This window comes from Gasterosteus aculeatus, chromosome 5, assembly GCF_964276395.1.
Source record: "Gasterosteus aculeatus chromosome 5, fGasAcu3.hap1.1, whole genome shotgun sequence".
Classification (NCBI taxonomy): Eukaryota; Metazoa; Chordata; class Actinopteri; order Perciformes; family Gasterosteidae; genus Gasterosteus; species Gasterosteus aculeatus.
Window position 1 is genome coordinate 7814833 of NC_135692.1, and position 20303 is coordinate 7835135.

The 20303-nt window shown below is 43.9% G+C and overlaps 3 protein-coding genes and 1 long non-coding RNA gene across 4 annotated transcripts; 2 read left to right on the plus strand and 2 right to left on the minus strand.

The window, feature by feature from the left end:
- Window position 1: 1 nt before the first annotated feature.
- Window positions 2-16960, plus strand: acsf2 (acyl-CoA synthetase family member 2). Its single transcript, XM_040177140.2, has 16 exons — window positions 2-907; window positions 2022-2217; window positions 3640-3768; window positions 4567-4620; window positions 4733-4851; window positions 5191-5353; window positions 5580-5675; window positions 6121-6272; window positions 8071-8162; window positions 8323-8399; window positions 14141-14248; window positions 14616-14767; window positions 14877-15018; window positions 15277-15387; window positions 15471-15539; window positions 16177-16960. Exons 1-16 carry the CDS (start codon window positions 807-809, stop codon window positions 16237-16239), a joined length of 1824 nt encoding a protein of 607 aa, XP_040033074.2. The 5' UTR covers window positions 2-806; the 3' UTR covers window positions 16240-16960.
- On the minus strand, window positions 8550-13106 carry chad (chondroadherin). Its single transcript, XM_040177164.2, has 4 exons — window positions 12034-13106; window positions 10176-10339; window positions 9922-10076; window positions 8550-9406 (listed from the first exon to the last, which is right to left on the minus strand). The coding sequence occupies exons 1-3, from the start codon at window positions 12817-12819 to the stop codon at window positions 9938-9940; spliced, it is 1089 nt and encodes a 362-aa protein (XP_040033098.1). The 5' UTR covers window positions 12820-13106; the 3' UTR covers window positions 8550-9406; window positions 9922-9937.
- armc7 (armadillo repeat containing 7) lies at window positions 16450-19271 on the minus strand. The gene is made up of 4 exons (XM_040177171.2): window positions 18918-19271; window positions 18702-18789; window positions 18366-18509; window positions 16450-18179 (listed from the first exon to the last, which is right to left on the minus strand). Exons 2-4 carry the CDS (start codon window positions 18787-18789, stop codon window positions 17836-17838), a joined length of 576 nt encoding a protein of 191 aa, XP_040033105.1. The 5' UTR covers window positions 18918-19271; the 3' UTR covers window positions 16450-17835.
- Window positions 19157-20227, plus strand: LOC144407961 (uncharacterized). Its single transcript, XR_013467694.1, has 2 exons — window positions 19157-19392; window positions 19841-20227. It is a non-coding gene; the product is annotated as an uncharacterized LOC144407961 (long non-coding RNA).
- Window positions 20228-20303: the final 76 nt, after the last annotated feature.

The window sequence follows — 20303 nt, forward strand, 5'->3', positions numbered from 1 at the left end:
CTACTGGTAGTGTGTGTGTGTGTGTGTGTGTCGCGTGTGTGTTGAGTCTTCGAAGACGCTTATCCTTCATATGGGGTGGCATACCATCTCTGAACGCACAACACGACTTTGAAGAGGACGGGCTACAGCGGCAGAAGACCACACCGGGTGTCCACCGGTAACACCCGCTGGACACCCGCTGGACTCTACCATTCACATGGTTGGGTCAGAATTTCGGCTTCAATTTCAGGGTATTTACATCTAAATGGGGTTGACGTGGCGCAGGGGTAGAGAGGGTGTGCTTGGAACCGCAAGGTTGGTGGTTTGAGTCCCGGCTGCCCCGTGTCCCTGAGCAAGACACCTAACCCCTAATTGCTCCCCGGGAAAAAATGTAAAAAGCCAAAATACAATGTAGGTCGCTTTGGATAAAAGGGTTAGCTAAATGACCTGTAATGTAATGTAAAATCAGGCAAACGTAGCAATTACAACACACTATATTCGTGTGCCCCCTCCCTTTTGAAGGAGCCATAAGTAATATGTAAAACCTATCAAGGTATTAAGTATCTGTTATATAATATTATATAGTCTATATTGTTACCCTAACGCTTGGTGTAAACACGCATCCCGACCACACGGGGCGCGGAGGAGCGCTGGAGGCGCAGAAAAACTTCCTCCCCGCTGGAGGAGGCGGACCCGGGTTCCAAGCAATTAAGGGCGCTGCCATACAAAGTACAATCTCAGTAGTTAATTTCTTAAACAGTTTCTCCGGAACAGTTCAGTAGTTCTCCTGAAGCTTTCGCTGCGCAGGGTATCCGGTGAGCTACAAGATGGTCCAGAAGATCCTCAACTCCCGATCTGTCCTCTCCAAATCTCTGACGGTTCTGCAGAGACTACGGACACATCAGCCAGGAGGGTCTGCAGCGAGCCGGTGAGTCACGCAAACGCATTTAAGAGATGGAGATCACTCATCCACTGGACACCCCGTTTGTAATGTTTCCTTAAAGGTGTCTCGTGCTTGTTCGGTAACAGCGTTTACTGAAAAAAAACCGCGCGATTGTTTAAGTACTTATTTTCCCACAAAACTATCCCGTTTCAGTTCAGTATTGCACGTGTTCAACTGTTTTTAGATAATGTAAATGTCAAATTCTGCGTTGAAAAGATTCTTAGAGAGTCGAAAGGAATGTCTCATGGGAGTCATTGATGTCTCCACCCCTTCGTTCTCCAAATTAACCCTGTACTTTTATGTAGAAATGCGAGGTTCCGCATTTGAGTATTTTGTCATTTGTACATTTATCTGAAATCTACACTAAAGTTGTTGTTACGAATTTTATAAAATGTGATGATTGACGAGTTAATGAGTGATGACAATTTAGCGGAATTTATTTTATTGTCAACATATTTTTGATAACCTTTCTGTTGTGTAATGAGGTCTAATGGTAATTTATTTCAGCTTCCCAAATCCGATTAGTTCACTCTTTTTTACTTCTATTAATATAAACAGTTTAAGAATCTATGTTGTACTGATTTTACCGCCGTGCAAGCTCGTAATCTTTCTACAAACCTCTGGATTATACCTGTATAATCAAATACAATTTTAAGTGTAGGTCTTTCAATTTGTAGTGCAATGTTTTTATTTTACAGTGTTGTATTAGTCAAATATTCGCACTTCCTCCACGATTGGTAGCCAGCAGTCAGGTGACTGCCGGCTGGTGGAAAGTACATTTACCCAAAAAGAGTAGACATTGCTTGAAGTGGGAAAAAAAAACAACGATACGGGCGTCTGGTCTCACACACACGCACACGCACACACACACACACACACACACACACACCGGTGAGTACCGGCCCACTTCGAGCACTGAGTGTAGACTCATTGGCATTTTGTTGTAAAGAAATGTCATGATTGGGTACAATTTGACCAAGTAGCACAGATAGAAACCTAAAGGGGGCCCAGGATGCAGGCATGAGGTACTCCACTCATATCCAGAACCAACTGATGGGCCGCCATGTTGGAAAAACCTCTAACTTCTCTTCTCCTGCAGCGGCATTCACGTGGACTCTTCCCCCATCACCTCAACGCTCACTACCAGCTACGCCCACGGCACGTCCTCCTCATCTCTGCTAAACGCCACAGTCGGAGAGTCCCTGCTGCGGACCGTGGAGCGGTGGCCTGACCGAGAGGCCGTGATTTTTGTGAAAGACCGAGTCCGCAAGACCTTCGCACAGCTTCAGCAGGATGTGAGTTGTTTCCTTGAAGCGTGTTGCATCTGTCCAGTCAGTGTGTGTGTCCCTCCAGCGCCAACTGATGACCGTCAATCCAACAATTTTCAGATTGGTTGAGGTTGGAAAACCTTCAGGCACAACAATACATTTCAGCCATGTTTGCATTTTTACAAAGGGTCCAAAACGTTGGCTCTTGAAGTTAAACACGTAAGTCCTAGGAGGAGCAATCATTACATGTATTACTCTTATTCGGTATCTTCTGACTTCTGACGCAGTGACCTGGATTAGCTATTTTTGCTGACCCCCATGTTACCGTACAGCCTTACATAAAGCAGGGGAAAGTTATGCACTTCCTCCCAGCTTCACCTTCTCTACTTGCATCTGTATAATGAAACAAAACTTTAAAACAATTTAACTTTATATTGTTTTAAATGTTAATGATATGATTTAGCTGTAAACTGTGGGGCTCAACAATTCTCCCCCAACATAAACCACATTTTAACCACCCTGTTCACCTCTGTCTGTGGGAACAAGGTGGTCCCTGCGTAAATCAATAAAAACAGATTTTTTTCCCCTCAGTTCTATAAGTGTCCAATCTCTGACAAGGAAACTACACATTTCTTATTTTAAGTACGCTTAAAAAGCTCTTTGTTTTCCAAATCCTAAATTACATTTATTGACAAACTAATTTAATCACAACCTTTGATTGAAATTATGTCATTCTTTTAGGGGAATGTCATAATGTAAATTGAATATAATTAAAGGATTTGTTTAATCTGATCCCATTAAGCTCCATCGATAAGCCTGGATGTTGCCAGCCTTTTTTTGTCATTTACACCATGTGTGTGTGTATGGTCCAGTGTATTAAATGTATTTTATTTCTTACCATATTGATCCGTCTGCTAAATATTAAAGGGATATCGGGTCTTTCTGTATGTTGATTTAGATTGACCGGCATGTCCTGCTCAGTTTGTAGCCTTTCACCCAGTGAACATTTCCCAGATTGGTGTCGTTAACCTGCACCCAAAGGTCCAGCAAACAGCGTTCACATGTCAGCTGGCACATAAAACCCGATAAACGACGTATTATCTGTGCTCCTAACTGCCGACAGTGTTCCCTCATTACTTACTCATATTAGAGTTCAACAAAGTGTTGAGAAGAACGCCATGCAATATTCAACATCGACACAACTGTGAAGAAGAAAAAACATTTGGTGAAAAGGTGTTTCTATCTATACTCGCTAAACATGAGTGTATGCGGAGGGTTAGACTTTACTCTTAATGAACAGCTTGTGGTGGCAAAGTGAAATGATGACAAGCCCAGATTACATAACTCAGTAGATATTTCTATGTGTGTGTGTGTGTATCTCACACACATGTATTTATGTCATGTTTTTCGTCTGTTAAACCCGTTCCTGTGTCCTGAACGTGTCCGTAGGTGGATCAGGCTGCAGCTGGTTTGCTGGCTCTGGGACTGCAGAAAGGAGACCGTATTGGCATGTGGGGACCCAACACGTATGAGTGGATCCTGTTCCAGTTCGCCACAGCCAGAGCTGGGATCATACTGGTGAGTCAAAGCTACGGCAACAAGAAGGCAGCGACGTAATCAGAGCACAAGGGAAAGATGTCGGAAAGACGGTGTGTCTTCTTCCTCCTCCGTGCCATAGAGCTCCGTTAGAAAGCCATCGATGAGCCTCCGTGTGGCACTTCAGTCCCAAACAAGACGAACTACACTCACCGAACAACGTACAACAACGTATTAAGAGTGTCACTGGTTACACAGTGAAGACGTATTCTGACTGAGGTCCAAGGAATTAATTGATGTGTTTAATAAGGAGGAAATGGATGTTGTATAGGAATAATTAGTGATTAATGCTTATTTTGGCCACTTTGATACGTTTTCCTCAGAAAATGTCATAAAAAGATGGCAATTGGACTAAATTTTGGTAACACTTCATTAAAATAGCAGGGCGGACCTCAACCAAAAATAATTCTGGGTCAACTAACACGCATACGATTTGATCCATTAATTGATTTAATAGACAATCTGCAAGAATCATACAGTTTCCACAGACTCGGGTCTTGTGTTGAGATGAGATTTTCTCATTAGTGAATATTAATAAGTGATTCAGCATGAAAATAAGATTTAAAATACAGAATGAAAGCAATTGAAAGACGATGAACAGTTCTTTGCGAACATCTTTGTACTTCCTTACAATGAATTATCTACATAATGTGGACTTCAATGAAGCTTCCAGGCACCTGAATTAGTAGGTCTGTCATGGTCAAACATCCATCAACAGAGATGAAGTCATGCATATCTGTTTTTTCCACTCGTTGTTTCAACGGTTCTACCCGTCAACAGGTGTCTGTGAACCCAGCCTACAAGGTGCAGGAGGCGGAGTTTGCTCTGCGAAAGGTGGGCGACGTTCACTCGCCTGTTTGTATTTCATCCCGTTGTGACGCAAGGATGACATGGCGTCTCACCGAGTTTGGGGTGGGGGTGTCCCCGTGTGCTCCTCTGTTCACAGTCCGGCTGCAAAGCCGTCGTGTGCCCGTCGCAGTTCAACACTCAGGACTACAGCGGCATGCTGACGCAGCTGTGTCCGGGGATCGAGGCGTCCGCCCCGGGGGACGTGAGGAGCGGCAGGTACGGCTGCTCGGTGCTCGCCTGCCACCCGTTGCAGAGCAACCGACTTTCTGTTTATTTTTAAGTGTTTTGAAGAGGGAGCTCATTAGTTTAGGTCAATAATGAGGCTTTAGATTCACAAAGAAAAACATCTGAGAGGGAAACAACAGTTTGTGTTGCATCACAACTAATTCCTTAGATCAAGTCACGCTGGGGTTGATTGAACTGGTGACCTCAGTGTGTTGAACATTCTAGCTGAAGTCCTGATTGTGCACTTACAGGACGATGAGTAACTACGGATTGTACAGTGACACGCGGGTCAGAGCAACATGACACCCACATTTCTTTGTTTGCTTTCAGACTCCCAGACCTCCGTTGCGTGATCCTTTTGGATCGCAGACAACCAGGAATGTTGTGCTTTGAGGACGTGATGCAGGCCGGCAGCAGCCAGCACATGGAGCAACTCCAGGACCTGCAGAAGAAGATCTCCACCGACGACCCCATAAACATCCAGTTTACTTCGGTGATTGCCGCTAACTCCTGCTGACATTTAGGGGATAGTTTTCAGGTTTTTTTATCGGGTTACCGAGGTCCAGTTAAACCAATTATGCTTATGTTAATTATACCAATTAACGGTAGTAGAATAATCTCATTTAATAAAATGGCGTGCTTATAAAATAGAGAGCCAGCTTAACAAACAGTACCCATACATTATCATGGCTTTTAAAGGGATTTATTTGTGTCACCAGGGAACCACCGGGACTCCAAAGGGTGCCACCTTGTCTCATCACAACATCGTCAACAATGCCTACTTTGTGGGGAAGAGAGTGGGATACAGCTGGAACGTGAGTCTTTTCATTCACCTCCTCTGACCAGGGAGCAGATTCAGGAGCCAACTAGCTGTGCTGTGAGTTTCAGGGTGAAATAATAATACATTAGATCAGAAAAAAGACCAAAAACCATCAGTGAATGCATATAATCATGTTATATCATCATGTTTCATATATATATATATATATATATATATATATGAAACATGATATATATATGAGACATGATATATATATATATATAATATATATATATATATATATATATAATGAAACATGATGATATAACATGATTACATGATTATATGAAGATTATATGATGTCTCTTCTTCCTCCTGAAACAGAGCTCCATTAAAACACATCAATGAGCCTCACTTGACTTGTTTTGACTTGACAAATTGCTGTATTTACGGTTTTACGATCTTTCTATTTTTGTCTCCGTTTTTTTTTACCCCCACAGCCATTCAACCGTATCTGCCTTCCTGTGCCTCTGTACCACTGCTTCGGCTCCGTGGGCGGCGGGATGTGCATGGCCGTGCACGGCGTGACCGCCGTCTTTCCCTCGGCCGGGTACAACGGAAAGGCCAACCTGGCGGCTCTGGAGAGCGAGAGGTAACATCAGAAACGTCCATACGTTTAGTCTGGTTTAGAAAGCGGTGCAGCGGAAAGCTGTTTGAACTTTTAATACAGAAAAGGATGTGCATAAGAGCTTTGGGATTTGGTTTGAACGTTTCATGTTATAATCTGAATTTTATGATATGCGAAATCAATTTATTGAATTATAATTTTTAATTATTGAGTTGAAACACATACAAATCACAATTCAAGGCTACTCCAAGGATCCTTCCATTGGCTTTGATTTATATTTATTTGTCTGTGGAGAGAGAGAGAGAGCATTGCTGTCCATGATTGAAGGAGATCACCGAGTTGACTTGATCAGCTCTCCATTGGTCACCTCCACACCAGAGGAAAGATGGCACTGTCATTCATGATTTTTTTTTTTTATTTTATTTTGAAAGGTAACACAGTGGACCTTCACACTAAAAGGCAATACAGTATGGCTGGATTCAAATGGTCACATTTGCTTACGAAGGTTCCTAACTGAGTGAAATGACAGTACAGTAAGTGGCCTCCATGATTCGAGCTGTTTGAATTCTCTGATGCTAAGGAAAGGAGCTTCAATACTTCCTTACTTAGCTCCTGTAGCATAGGAACCACTGGAGCATCCTTTACGAAAAGACAGGAGACAATTCAGTCCCACAATTCCTTGCGGCGGCAATATTTAAATAGTGACATATTGTTCGGTCGTTCGATCATGACCGAGAAACGCAGATTATGTGAGTAAACTCATTCATGTTGTTAATAAAGTGAAACTTGAACCTGGTTGTTTTATGTCGTCTTCATGACACTGTAACAACACATGAAGGGATTTAAGAGGCTTCTTCGTAGCCGCTGCGGACTGACGCAACATCTTCTGTTGTTGTCACATGTTGTTTTGCCAGTGAAAAAGAGAAAGATTTCAGGTTCATATTCCTACCCTTGAGCCAAACAAAAGTCAACGTGAACCTTTCAAATAGTTAATAGTTAAATAAAACCAGTGTTCCCGGAACAGAAAACCAAATTAGTCGTAGAAAAATAATTTTCAAACTAAACATTTCTACTTCAGTTGTTAATCTGTGTTTCCTCGTAGTAGAAAATGCATTTTGGTGTCTTCCCCTCTCAATCTAAATCAATCAAACACTTAAAATATGATGTTGTTTTGACTAAATATGTAAATGGATAAAGTTGAGACTGGGGCAAATGGGCAAATGGCAGTTTCTGTTCATTGTTTAAAGAACCACTCAAAAAATGACAATGCCAGTGTCGGAGGTCCGATATCATTATGTCACATGACATCATGTCATATGATATCATTCCATGTAAATCCCTCATATAAAAAGATATCACTAAATGTATTTGACCTCTAATGTTTAAACTTTTTTATAATTTAGCTTGAGCCAGATTATAGTAGAAAAAAGAAAAAGCTAGGAAATCTAGGAAAGCCCACTGCCCCCCCTCACTGTGTTATTGTAGCTGTTTGTGCTAAGCTAACTAGCTGCAACGTCATGTGGAATATTGATTTCACCTTTGACCTAAATCAAACAGTGCCAAAGAAAAAAGAGCTTTCCTTCACTTATGAGCATTTTTTCTTTCAAAATATATATTTTTTGAATTATTACTTGCATATATGTTATCAGCAAATGCAAATGAATTAGAAAGAAATCAATTGAAGCATTCAGGCACATGACATGTATACGGCGTCCGTAGCAGGCGTCATTTTTCTGTTTAAGTAAGGTTTTTGGGTTCTTAATAAAAAAAGTTCTTTCAAATGATCATTATGAATTTTCATTTTGTCTGTTGTTGCTCACAGGTGCACCTTCCTGTACGGCACGCCCACCATGTTTGTGGATATGGTCAACCAGCCGGACTTGGCTAAATACGACTTGTCGTCGGTCCATGGAGGTGAGTAAAAAATGTATATTCTGCTTTTATAGGTGCAACAAAAAAGGGCATTCTTACAATGATGAAAGGCCTTTTCTCTCCAGTCTATAGTGAGTTCTAGTCTGAGAATATTTCCATGAACTTTCTCAGGTTGCACGTTTGTTTGTTTGTGTGACTGTAGGCATCATGGGAGGCTCCCCGGCTCCTCCAGAGCTCGTGAAGAAGGTCATTTCTGTGATGGGCATCAAGAGACTGATAGTAAGTCACATTCTAGATTGTTGAAGAACGCCAAACAGCTCGGATCCATAAATAACTCTTTTAAATAGAGGTGCAGTTCTGCTTCCAAACATTAGGGGGAGAAAAACACTTGTCAGTAAAGTAAAATAATGATATGTGTAAGATAGAAAGGAGGTTTGATCTTGTAAAAGGTTTATTGGATGTAAACACCTGCCACCTGCCACTATATATTCAATATCTTTATATCTGCATAACAGGCAGTAACCCTCTCAGATAGTGTAAGAAATACTGTATTTTTTTCTTTGCATGTTAAATTAGTGAAGGGTTTGAAAAAATGTTTCAAGTCTGTCACAAAGGTTTTATAGCTCAAGACAGAATAGCACAATGTATATTATTCTAGATCAACTTCTTCTTCTAAAAAAAATCCATTTTTTTTGATGATAAAAATTCCTTCGCGCCGAGAAAATGTCACTAAAAGAAGGTAGATTGGTGACATCGACTCACCTAATAAGCTTTCCCACATCTATGCGGGTGCTGACAGGAGTATTATGTATTTCCAATCATTATGCTAAGCTAACCTGCTGATTGCTGTAGCTTCAAAACATTAGACTGCTATCGATCTCATCATCTGAGCAAATAAGAATTTTTCCCAAGATGTTTGGTCTTTAGTTTAGATTACCTTCACGCTAAGTTTAGATACCTTCACGCTAATCAAAACATCTGAGACTTCATTGAACATCATCCTCATAACATTCAGACCGTTTCTTATTCAGTTTATCCTGAACGCACCATAAAAACACAACGTGTCCCTTCATTTACTTTTACGCATGCTGTGTTCTGGTGGTTACCTGAATGTCTTTGTCAATGGATGAGGTCCATAAAGTTTTGTGTGTGCGTGTGCATATATGAATGTGTATGTGAACTTGTGTCATTATTTGGCAGATGAATAAATAGACAGTCTTGAAGTAGAGTGAGCTAGCGTTGCTTTTCCTGTGTTGCGTGTCCCCTGGACGGGCTCCTCCGTCGGCCTGTGGGGGAAAGACACAAAATGAGCAGCCAAATTAAACAGTCCTACCCAGAGACTACCGGGACCCGGACTCTGTGTACTGGACCCGAGGGCCAACGTGGAAAAAGTTTAGGGGACAAAAGTTCCTGTAGTCTGGAGAGAGAGAGGAGAGGGAGGGAGGGAGAGAGAGAGAGAGAGAGAGAGAGAGAGAGGGTGGGGAATTAATCATTAAATGCAAACTGTGGTTGGTCCAAAATCAACTTGGACCCTGTGTGGTGGCAAATGAGTCCAATTTCAAATACCAGCCCACCGAACCAGCTCAGCAGGAGCCAGCAAGTTAGCTTAGCTTAGCATAATACATAGAAACCGGTAGAAACCGCTAGCATGGCTAGGTCTGAAGTGGAAGAAAATCTACAGAACACTTTTAAAGCTTGAAAATGAACACATGACTCTAGTAAGTCGCCACTCGTGTTCAAGGAATAACCCGCACTTCATCGCCGTGTTCGCGCCCATTCGCGTGTTCGTGACGGCAGTCACCTGCACAGGTGCGTGTTCAGTGACGCGCGCCCTTTTTCTTCTTCGGCTTGACTCTGCAGCCAGCGAAGACGGCGCTGTCTCTCACTTGCTTTCCTTTCTGCTGAGGCGGAGATGCGCACGCCGCATCCGTACGGTTGCGACTAGAGTCCATCCACCTGCAGGTCAACAGCAACAACAATAAGTGGGAGATGAGGAGTGGGAGTGGTTTGCAGGCCTGGCTGTAAGAGGGCTCGTTTACAGGTGAGTTCCCTTACCTGCGCAGCGGAGCCAGCTGGCACGTGCAGCTCCACGGGTTGTTGGAGATCTTGAGGTTGGTGACGGTGCCAAAGTCGAGGCTTTTGGGGAGCGACTTCAGCTTGTTGTTTTCCAAGTTCAGGGACTTGATGGCCGTCACGCCTGTGAACGCACCATCGGAGAACTGGAGAGGGAGACAGAGGTGCCGCACCTGAACTGCTGTTGTCTCCGCCAGGAAGGTCATGCATTCTTCCATGAATGCATGACCCTCCACCATTAGGACTGTAATTCTCTGTGAAGTCAAATCTCATATTCATGGCCTACTTTGTTGTCTTCGTACACGCTCTGTAAAGGAAGAATCTTATGGATTCAAAAAACAAATTGTCCATCTTTGAGAAATCGTCAGACGTGCACATGTTGCTTTCATCACGGTCATGTGACCGGTCCCTCACAGCAGCTTCCCTACGGCGCCTTTAATGCACGCTCCCCAGTCCGGCTGTTCCATTTTATTTCTCACACAGCGCAGCACCGGTGGTTAGATACTTTAATACCGAGCACCAACACCCTAAGGAATTGGTTTTGGAGCTCGATCGATGGACATCTTCCACAGACTATTCATGGTTTGCATATAAACTTTGCTCACACGCTGACCCGCCGACCAACAGACCTTCTGATGGATGCAGAACGTGGGAATCTCGCCAGCGTGTCTCTGGCATGAAAGCCTCCCCTCATCCTTCTTCCTGCACCAGCAGTTATGTAAACACCGACTGTCACTGCCTTCCTTCTTCTTGCCGCTTTAACCTCATGTGGATCTGAGGGTGCTAAAAGCTTCAGAGAGGTGCGAGGTGGACCGGTCTCCTGCAGCAGGTCGAGAGAGAGAGGAGCTCTGGTCTTTGAAGGGTTGTTTTCATGAAAGTCTGGAGGAGACGAAGCTGTTTGGAAATTTCCACCGTAGAGCGACAAGTAGCCAAAGGGTTCTGGTATTTTAACGCAGTGGAAAAGATGGATGACTTCCAGCATGGCCGAGGTGTTTTTCTCTCCCTGTCCTCTCTTTGCCAGGAAGGCTCGCAAAGGGCCCAATTGTCCATCTAACCCGGGTGGGGGGGAGGCGGGCAATGGCAAGCTAAAAATACTCCTCTTCAAGTACCGGTGGAACACCCGGCCTCTATTTACCTGTCTCCTCACCCCTCCTGACCTGTTTACCAGACCCTTAAGTAGAAAACGCACCTTGCCGAAAATATCCGTTATGTAATAATTAGACTCTGGGCCGCAGCCCAGCAAACAAAAACACTCCTATAAATACCTGCGTTTGGCTGGAAAAGGGTCTAATCTCCCCGTACTCATTCACACAGTCCCAGCGTGAGAAGGTTGTTATTTTACAGTCCCGTCACCCTCCCACTTGGGACCAGGCCACGCTGTGGCACCGGTACACTCAAACATTGGATTAACCTCAGATATGAAGCAAATGTGCACTTGAGAATGTCATAAGAAATAGTGTGTACCGTAACCTGGAGCTTATATTGTATAGATTTAGGTTTAAAATGGTCTGAGAGTCTGAGGTTTAACCAAAAGAAAATCAAAACCTCATCTTGTTGCGACGTATAAATAAACTCAATCTCAAGACTATTGAGACACACACAGAGACTAGTTTTGGATGAACGCGTAATTATAAACGTCATTTACACTAATTCAGTAAATGTCCTTCTCTGGATAAAGTGATTGAATAGGTGAATATTTTGAGACGTGATGAGGAGCACTCGATCTGTTGGACATTACACTTACTTAATAAATCTCTTTCTTTCTTTTTATGCTTTGAAAGTCAACATGTTTTGCAAGTTAAAATCCTGCAACCCCCGTCTAGTAAAAGCATAGATGTACCTTCTCCAGGCCCATGTTGTCCAGCTGTAGTTTCTCCATGTAGCGGCCAAAGCTCTGGAAGGCGATGTCAGGGATGGTCCTCATGGGGTTCTTCCCCAGCGTGAGCTCCTCCACCACCCGCAGCTTGCTCATGGCCGCGAGCGGGTAGCTGGACAGCCGGTTCCCGTCCATGTGGAGTATGGCCAGGTTCTCCACGTCGTCCAGGGAGCCCGGCTGCAGGGTGGTCAGCTCGTTCCCGCTCATGTGCAGCCAGCGCAGGTCCTTGGCGCCGGCGAACGTCGCCGGCCGCAGCTCCCTGAGCCTGTTGTCGTTTAGCTGCAGGATGAAGAGGTTGATCATGGGGGAGAAGAGGCCGCTGGCCAGCTCGCCGATCTGGTTCCCGTCCAGGTGGAGATAAGTGAGCTCCGTCAGGTCCTCGAAGGCCCCGGGCCTGATGCTGCTGATCTTGTTGTTGGACAGGTAGAGGTAGACGAGCTTCTTCAGCCCCTTGAAGGCTTGAGATCCGATCTCCCGCAGCTGACAGTGCTGCATGTGCAGAGAGACGAGGCCCTTGCTTTCGCCAAAGGCCCCTGTGGGAATGGCGCCCAAGTTGTTCCTCTGCAGGTTCAGCAGGCGCGTGACCTCTGACACCCGCGGGATGCTCTTCAGCCCGACGCCGTCGCAGATGACGTGCTGAAGGTCGCCGTGGCAGTGGCACATGTCGGGGCACTGCGCCGGAGCGCCGTGCACAGCAGGACCCAGGGCCAGGAGGAAGGTCCCCAGCAGCAACCAGCTCGCACGACGCATGCTGACGGGCTGCGCTCACCTCGGACAGTCGTCCAGGATGTTTTACTCTCAGGATAAGAAGCGGAAAGATCCTGTCAAAAGGTGTGAGCTGTGTGAGGTGTGAGGTGTTTGCTCTTGGAAAAACGGGAGGAGAAGAAGGTGATGCGACTGAGCGAAAGGTGGGCGACGCGCTTCGAGAGGAGGACGGCCGCTCGGCAAAACACACAGCGCTATTTATAACATTCACTGGAGGGAAAAAAGAAAAAAAAAAGCAAGCGAGGAGGGCTCGTCGAGGTGAGAGGTTTGCGACAGGAAGTCAAGTGTCTGTGAGAATTTAACCCTGAATGAGCAGGAAGATGACACGCAGCTGGATGTGCAGACAAATCCTAACGGAACAGATGCACGCCAGTTTTAGATAGCAGCTAATTGTTTGAAAGAATGATCGAGACGTCTGCACGCTCGCAGACGTCTCGATCATCTTTGAAAAGCTGCCGTTTAATGACCTCTAATGGTCTCCAGATGGCCACGAGAGACCTGAGATCATAACCATTGCAAAAAGACACCTAGAGAGGAAAGTTTCAGGAGGCGCTTTGCATTCCTGCGTACATTCTTTCTTTTGGAATTAAGTGCGGTATTCTGTAATGGGCCTTTTTGTGGATCTTGGGTTTCAGCTGCAGTTGATGGAACGTTTTATCTGGAATGTCGTTTCCCTCCCTGACTTCCCATGTAGAGTTCTCTCCTCTAAAAAGCCCCGTTTGTCTTTGATTTAATCTGCTTCTATGATTTATTCAACCACCCAGGGACGGGTTCAATCAGGAGAAGTGCTGTATTTCCTTCTGAAATGGAGGACGAAAGAAAATGTACCAAAACAAATATTTTAGTACAATAGTTTAGTAACTAATAGTTAAAAAATACTCAGTTTAGAGCTGAAACCACAAGTTGAATTTGCTGCAATGGCAAATATGTGGTCGTTTGAAGTTCGCTAATATGAGGCTTTTCTGTATTTTTAAAATGACATTTGGGTTCTGGGATATGAGTAATAAAAAACATGACACCTAAAATTTGGTACAAATGTCCGCTGATTATAAATTGGTGGTCCGAAGTCTCGCAACTCTCGCAATACGTATGACAATTTCACACAAACTACATGGATGTAAACTGCAACTTGACTGGTTGACGAATCAAACTTCAGGTTTGACATTTTGTAGAAAAAAATATTAATGGAAAAATCTTTTCGAGTGAAAACAAGTGAACTGTTCATGTATGAGCTCATTAACTTCCTTCTATTACTCATGATGTGTCTAATATTTACTGCTCCCCACGTCCTCCGTGTGATCGGCAGGTTGCATACGGAACCACGGAGAACAGCCCGGTGACCTTCTGCCCGTCGCCCAAGGACAGCGTGGAGAGGAAGTCAGAGACCGTGGGCTACATCATGGACCACGTGGAGGTACTCCACCCTGTTGGCTACGTCACTACGAGGAACAAATATTTTTACATTAACTAGTCAATGAACTTTAAGAATGAAAAACCCTTGAACGTAGTTCAATCCATGACAAAGATAAGTTGGGATGTTAGAAAGGTGTCTGAAAAGAATCTGATGAAGTGGAGTGTAAATAAAACCAGTGTGAAATGCAACAGAATTAACCTGTTTATTTGTGTAAAGATAAACATTCAACACATTAAATAATAAGAAATATTGATTTACATTCAGTTGAATTGTTCTTCAAGCCTTTTAAGAAGATGTGTAATCTTGTAAAAAGATCTTTGTGTAATAAATAAATAAGAAACTAATAGTATCATTGTCCGCTGCGCAGGCTAAAATTGTGGACCCCGCATCGGGCCAGGTGGTCCCTCTGGGGGCGACGGGGGAGCTCATGACCAGAGGCTACTGCGTGATGTTGGGTTACTGGGACGACGAAGCCAAAACACGAGAGAGCATCACCCGGAGCGGATGGTACAAAACCGGGTAGGAAATGGTTTTATTGGGTTTTATTCGAACTACCGAGACAATGTGTAAATATTGTTTGTGAAAGGGTCTTAAACCAAAGAGTAAAGAGGATATTCTGTGGCTGCAGAGACCTGGCCACGATGGACGCGTACAGCTACTGCCGGATCGAGGGCCGAATAAAAGACATGATCATCCGAGGAGGAGAGAACATCTACCCGGCGGAGATCGAACAGTTCCTGCACACGCACCCCAAAGTCAAAGAGGCACAGGTGAATATAGCGCTTTAAATACCGCCGTTTGTGTTCTGATGAGGTAATGCAAAAATATAATAAACACTGTTGCTGTTCTTGACCCACATACTATTTTTTGTCATTTTTTATGCTTTTTATTGAGATTGATATGCAAATATCCAGAAAACATTTTTCTAAACACATAATAACCAATATTTTATTAGTTTCTCGTATTGAATCGGAGTTCAGTTTCTGTGTGAGATTTGTGCATGATGTTCTTTTATTTATTATTGTTAGGTGGTCGGAGTGCAGGACGCCCGCATGGGGGAGGAGATCTGCGCCTGCATCAGACTATCGGACGGAGAGGAGTGCACTGCAGAGGAGATCAAAGCTTACTGCAAAGAACACGTGAGGCCACAGTCGCTCTTTTTAACACTCCGACTTTATCTCCCTGACCAACAACAAATAAAAACAACCTCCTCTCCCCTCAGATCTCTCACTTCAAGATCCCCCGCTACGTCCTGTTTGTGACCAGCTACCCGCTCACCGCCACCGCCAAGGTAAGAGCCCGTGTCAATATGCTCATATGAAAGGTATGGAGGGTTTGTTTAGGTAGCATTGCATCATGGGAAACTCCGATGATCAGCCCTAACGCCTCCTCCCCTCGTAGGAGGCTGTTAGATACAATTATTTAGTTTAGACATGTCGCTGTGTGGACGTTGTCTATATTGTTTTTATCGTTGTCTATATTGTTTTCCAATATAATAAAGTAACCTTTTTCTGCCTTTTAAAGCATGTTTTATACAAGATTAATTTGGAGGGGCCTTTTCAACCTACAATAACTTTCTTAGACATACTATTTTTTTTTACCTTTTTCAATATACTATTGTAACATTTTTGTGACCTACAATATCATTTTCTTTCATCCGCAATTGGCCTTATCCGTGTGTAGAGCTGCTTCATGGATGAAGTAAACAGCTTTGAAATGAGTTTGACTCCAATATTCATTGAAAACATCAACCAAATAATAGTACCATCACTTCTGGTTCCTAAAGTATATTGTGATGCCCTTGAGTAAAAATACCAAAGTTCATCTTCCTCCATGATTGCCGGATTAATTGATAACATTTAAATAGTTGTGTACCGTCAGTCTTTCAGAGCTGAACTCACAACCCTGTTTTCCTTCTCGCCTCGCAGATCCAGAAAGACAAACTACGCGAGGAAGCTGAGCAGCAGCTCGGACTCAAGAATGATAAATGAGGAAAATTCAAATACTGTGTAACAGGGATCTCAACATGCTGGAGAAACAAGGCCGACAATGAAGCCGCTTCCTGTAACCCACTGATGTGAAGCATTTACAACAGTGATCAAAAACAATATGTCTCAGTAAGGAGTAGTGTGTGTGTGTGTGTTCTCCATTACAATAAGCACGCTCTTTAATGTGACTCCGCTGCATGAATGATTCCTGTTTGAGTAATGTTTGTAAGAGGAAAAAGTGCAATGTATTAATCCATTTGGTGAGGATTGTCAAACAAATGAAAATCTGTACACATGCGACATCCTCAGAAAAACGTCAACAGGGAGGACAAAAGGAGATATTTGGGAACGTGGGGTTCGGGGTTCCTCTCCCAGTAGATGTGTAAATAATGAACATAAACATGTACTATACGTTCCATGCATAACTGAACAAACAAGAGCATTGCAGGACTTTATCCTGTGAAAAGCCATAAGGTTTTTAACTGCAATGATCTTACTAAAAACCTTACCAACAGTATGTCATGAAAAGCAGAAAGAAAGTTGCAAAACAAAAGCACTGCAATGTCAGAAAAGGTGGTTAAAAAGTCAAGAAGGTGGTATCAAATGGTTGAGAAAATAAAAAGCATTCATGAAAGTCAAACGATCATTGAATAAATATACATAACACAGAAAGATTTTAGGGGAAATAAACCTTAATAAAATAAACACTACCACAATATTAGAACCAGATGTGGGCGTTTCTCTTTTTCCAGGAAGAATGAGGATATTTTTTTTTATTGATCTTGTGGCAGGTTTCCACCTCTCAGGGCCTTGGAATGCCATTGAGAAACACGCACACCTATTGAAAAAAGGAAGTAGTAACGCAGACACACAGGCTCTTAACAGCAGTAAGGAGTTACCTCTGGAGTTAGACGGGTCCACATGTGCGGTCCAAACAACACCGGGCCGCGGGATCGGATGTCTTCTGTCTAGACCTGAAGGACTCGGCCCAGAAATAGCGCTGAAGAAAACAAATGGGGCTCTTGGCTCTTAAGAGGGAACCTCAAGGTTCATTTGGATTTTTTTTCCTTACATATTTTTGGGGCTGGATTCATGGCACCCCCAGAAAGTGCAAAGAATCATTCAGTTGTTTTGAAGGTTCTCCGGCATCCGATTTACAAAGATTCTGGTGTAAGGAAATAACTTCAGTGCCAAAGGAATGTACATGTTGTGGGGTAATAGAAAGTATGTGAGCCTGACTTTACATGTCAGATTTAGTCAGTTCTTTGTGCACCTTCAGACAGTTAAAAAAGAAATAAATCAAATTGTGCTTTTAAAATCTATTCTCAAATCAGCAGAATGGTCCTTCACATCAAACAACTAGCCAGTATATAAATAATTGAGCGGTGTACATATCCAAATATTTGAATATTATAAGAACTTGACTGTTCTGCTCCTCAACTTCTTCAGGATGAACCAGACCTCCACGATGCAGTTGTGTCTGAATGGGAACTAATCCCTGCAGAAGGTTCCAACATATCCAGCACAGACTGAAACCAGCGTGCGACGTTTGGCTGCATGCGTATTTTCGGGACACTATCCTACTTCATCCGTCCCAACTCAGTTCTCAGGCAGTGGGATCCCGAGCGCGGTCTGCCCTCCCTGCATTTGCCGCTGCGCTCGGGCCACCTGTTCCTCGGTGCAGCAGTCCTGCAGAAACACAGCGGCCAGGCCGCGCAGGCGAGGGCTCTGCGAGAGGGAGAAGCGCAGCATGCACTGCAGGATGGCTGGATCGGTGATCTCCGAGCGGGACGACGGCGTCACAAGGTTCATGAGTGTGGTGATGGCCGACAGGACGGTCTCCTCGCGCCGGCTCGACAGACAGTTTGTGACCAAGTTGATCCCTCCGCTCTCCAGGATGACTCGTCGGGACTCTGGATCCATGCTCAGGTTACACAGTCCCCCTGAAAACACACACACACACACACACACACACACACACACACACACACACACACACACACACACACACACACACACACACACACACACACACACACACACACACACACACACACGGAGGATTTATTTTTATTTTTTTAAAGGTTGGGAGATGGTTAATCAATGGGAGAGGTGACAACTGTTCTCACCCATCCCAAACTCCACAAAGTTGTCGTTCTCCTCGGTGAGCACGTCCAGGAAAAGGTCGGCCACTTGCAGCTCCCTCAGATGCTCCATGTTACTCGGGTCGTACGCAAAGTTGGCCAGGTTGGCCAACACCTGCTCCTTCGCCTCTGATGATGTGAAACAAGTTATGGGACAAGGTCAAATAAAGGAAAGATGGAACAAAAATAAATCTAAATTCACAGCCAACAGCAGCCGTCAACAAACCACAGAGAAGTTCAGAAGATGAGTTCTATTGGATCTCATTTGATCCCAACAGTGACCCCTTTATTCAATCACAATATTTAAGAAGGTTTACCCACCGTCACTGTCTGTGTCCTGAAACTCGGTGACCAGAGTCTGAAGATATTCAAACCGGTCCGAGGGATCAGATGAGCTTCGCCTCGACATCTTTAATTAAATTAGCTTAGCATCAGCTCCAGTGTGAAACTACCATTCACACATTAAACAAGCTACAGCAGCAGCCACTGTTCACTCAAACAGACGATGAAACGAATGAACAACAATCACAACTCAACTGTTTACCGCCGTTTCCTGTTTTGATCCATTTGTTAAATGAGTCCGTACGGCAACTTGGCTCCACTGTTTTATATGTTCCTACCGACTGAAACCGTGGTCGTTTTTAATAATAATAATTAATACATTATAGACACCAAACCCACTGTATATATATTAGTCATCGTGGATTTTAGTGTCGGCAGTTGAACGTGTATTTCACTTTTCTCTGGGAGAGGTTTCATAAAAAGTGGCAAACGGAAGTGGTGTTACGTGACCAACCCGGCGATAAGAAGGAAACTAGCAGCTAGCTGATGGTCGCTGCAGAGGTCAGCTAAGAACACATGTAGGTTTATTTCCCCGCTAGTTTGGCCCTCAGCTGCTCGTCTGTCATTCGGCCGTAATGAAGCAACACCAGCTGTCAGCCGCGAAGCGACGAACCAAACCCATTTTATTTGGGACGCTGATTGTTGGATTAGCCACCGCGTTCTTCAACAGGCAAGTCGGGAGTTGGTGCAAGTTGTGTGTTTTCGGTCGCTTTCACTGGCACGGGGACACGTGTATTATATTAAAGGGGGGGTGTAATCATGCACTGTAAACCTGCAGTGTTTCTGGTAAATGCAGTTTTTCCCGTAGGCAAAAATACAGCATCATTTATCAGCAAATACACATTATGGTGCATTAATGTAAATACGTATTTGACTCAATGATCTAAAAAGCATGCGACATTACTGTTGTGTGGATTTGTTTGTATTTATGGAATGTTAACCACACCACATTAACTGTAAATTCATAAAACTCAGCGAAACAAACAGAAAACAGGGTTTCTATTAGTGTTAATGGAATACGTGTCATTCATTATAAATGGTGTTAAATGGCGAAATCCATCATCACTCAACAACATACTGCCTCCTCCTCCTCCTCCTCCTCCTCCATCATCATGCAGACACAGGTTCTTTGAGGACGTGGAGGAGCTCCGGGCACAGGAGCGAGAACGCAACGAGGCCAAAAGGTTGGAGGTCATGGAGAGGAGGATGAGGCAGATAGACGAGGTGGCCAAGAAGAGGAGAGCAGGGAGCAGCGGCGACTGACCTCCCCGCTGAACTATGCCGCTCTTTAGACTCTACAGATGTGGACAATGCAAATAAAAGACTTCCCGTACCCAACCTGGAGACATCTGTTCTGAAGATTTCTGACAGGCAAGAAGACAACCCATTTGTTTGGACAAATGAAGCATTGGTGGATGAATGCTGTACAAGTCACACAAGAATAATAAATGTAATCTGCTGTTTTGTGCCTGTTTTGAGACATAAACAAATATGAGTTTCTAAAACCAGCGGTGTATTCTGTTTACTTACATTTCAGACCACCAGAGGGCAGTGCTCTTTTTTGTAGTGTCGTTTGTTTCA

Excerpts from the sequence above, each read along its gene's own strand:
- acsf2 (XM_040177140.2), top strand. The coding sequence starts at position 807 with ATGGTCCAGAAGATCCTCAACTCCCGATCTGTCCTCTCCAAATCTCTG. Across the intron at positions 5,354-5,579 it reads TAAACATCCAGTTTACTTCG|GGAACCACCGGGACTCCAAA; the intron begins GTGATTGCCGCT and ends TTGTGTCACCAG. Across the intron at positions 15,019-15,276 it reads CCAAAGTCAAAGAGGCACAG|GTGGTCGGAGTGCAGGACGC; the intron begins GTGAATATAGCG and ends TATTATTGTTAG.
- chad (XM_040177164.2), bottom strand. The coding sequence starts at position 12,819 with ATGCGTCGTGCGAGCTGGTTGCTGCTGGGGACCTTCCTCCTGGCCCTG. Across the intron at positions 10,340-12,033 it reads ACAACATGGGCCTGGAGAAG|TTCTCCGATGGTGCGTTCAC; the intron begins GTACATCTATGC and ends CTCCCTCTCCAG. Across the intron at positions 10,077-10,175 it reads CAGCTGGCTCCGCTGCGCAG|GTGGATGGACTCTAGTCGCA; the intron begins GTAAGGGAACTC and ends GTTGACCTGCAG.
- armc7 (XM_040177171.2), bottom strand. The coding sequence starts at position 18,789 with ATGTCGAGGCGAAGCTCATCTGATCCCTCGGACCGGTTTGAATATCTT. Across the intron at positions 18,510-18,701 it reads TCAGGACACAGACAGTGACG|AGGCGAAGGAGCAGGTGTTG; the intron begins GTGGGTAAACCT and ends TCACATCATCAG. Across the intron at positions 18,180-18,365 it reads CTTTGTGGAGTTTGGGATGG|GGGGACTGTGTAACCTGAGC; the intron begins GTGAGAACAGTT and ends GTGTGTTTTCAG.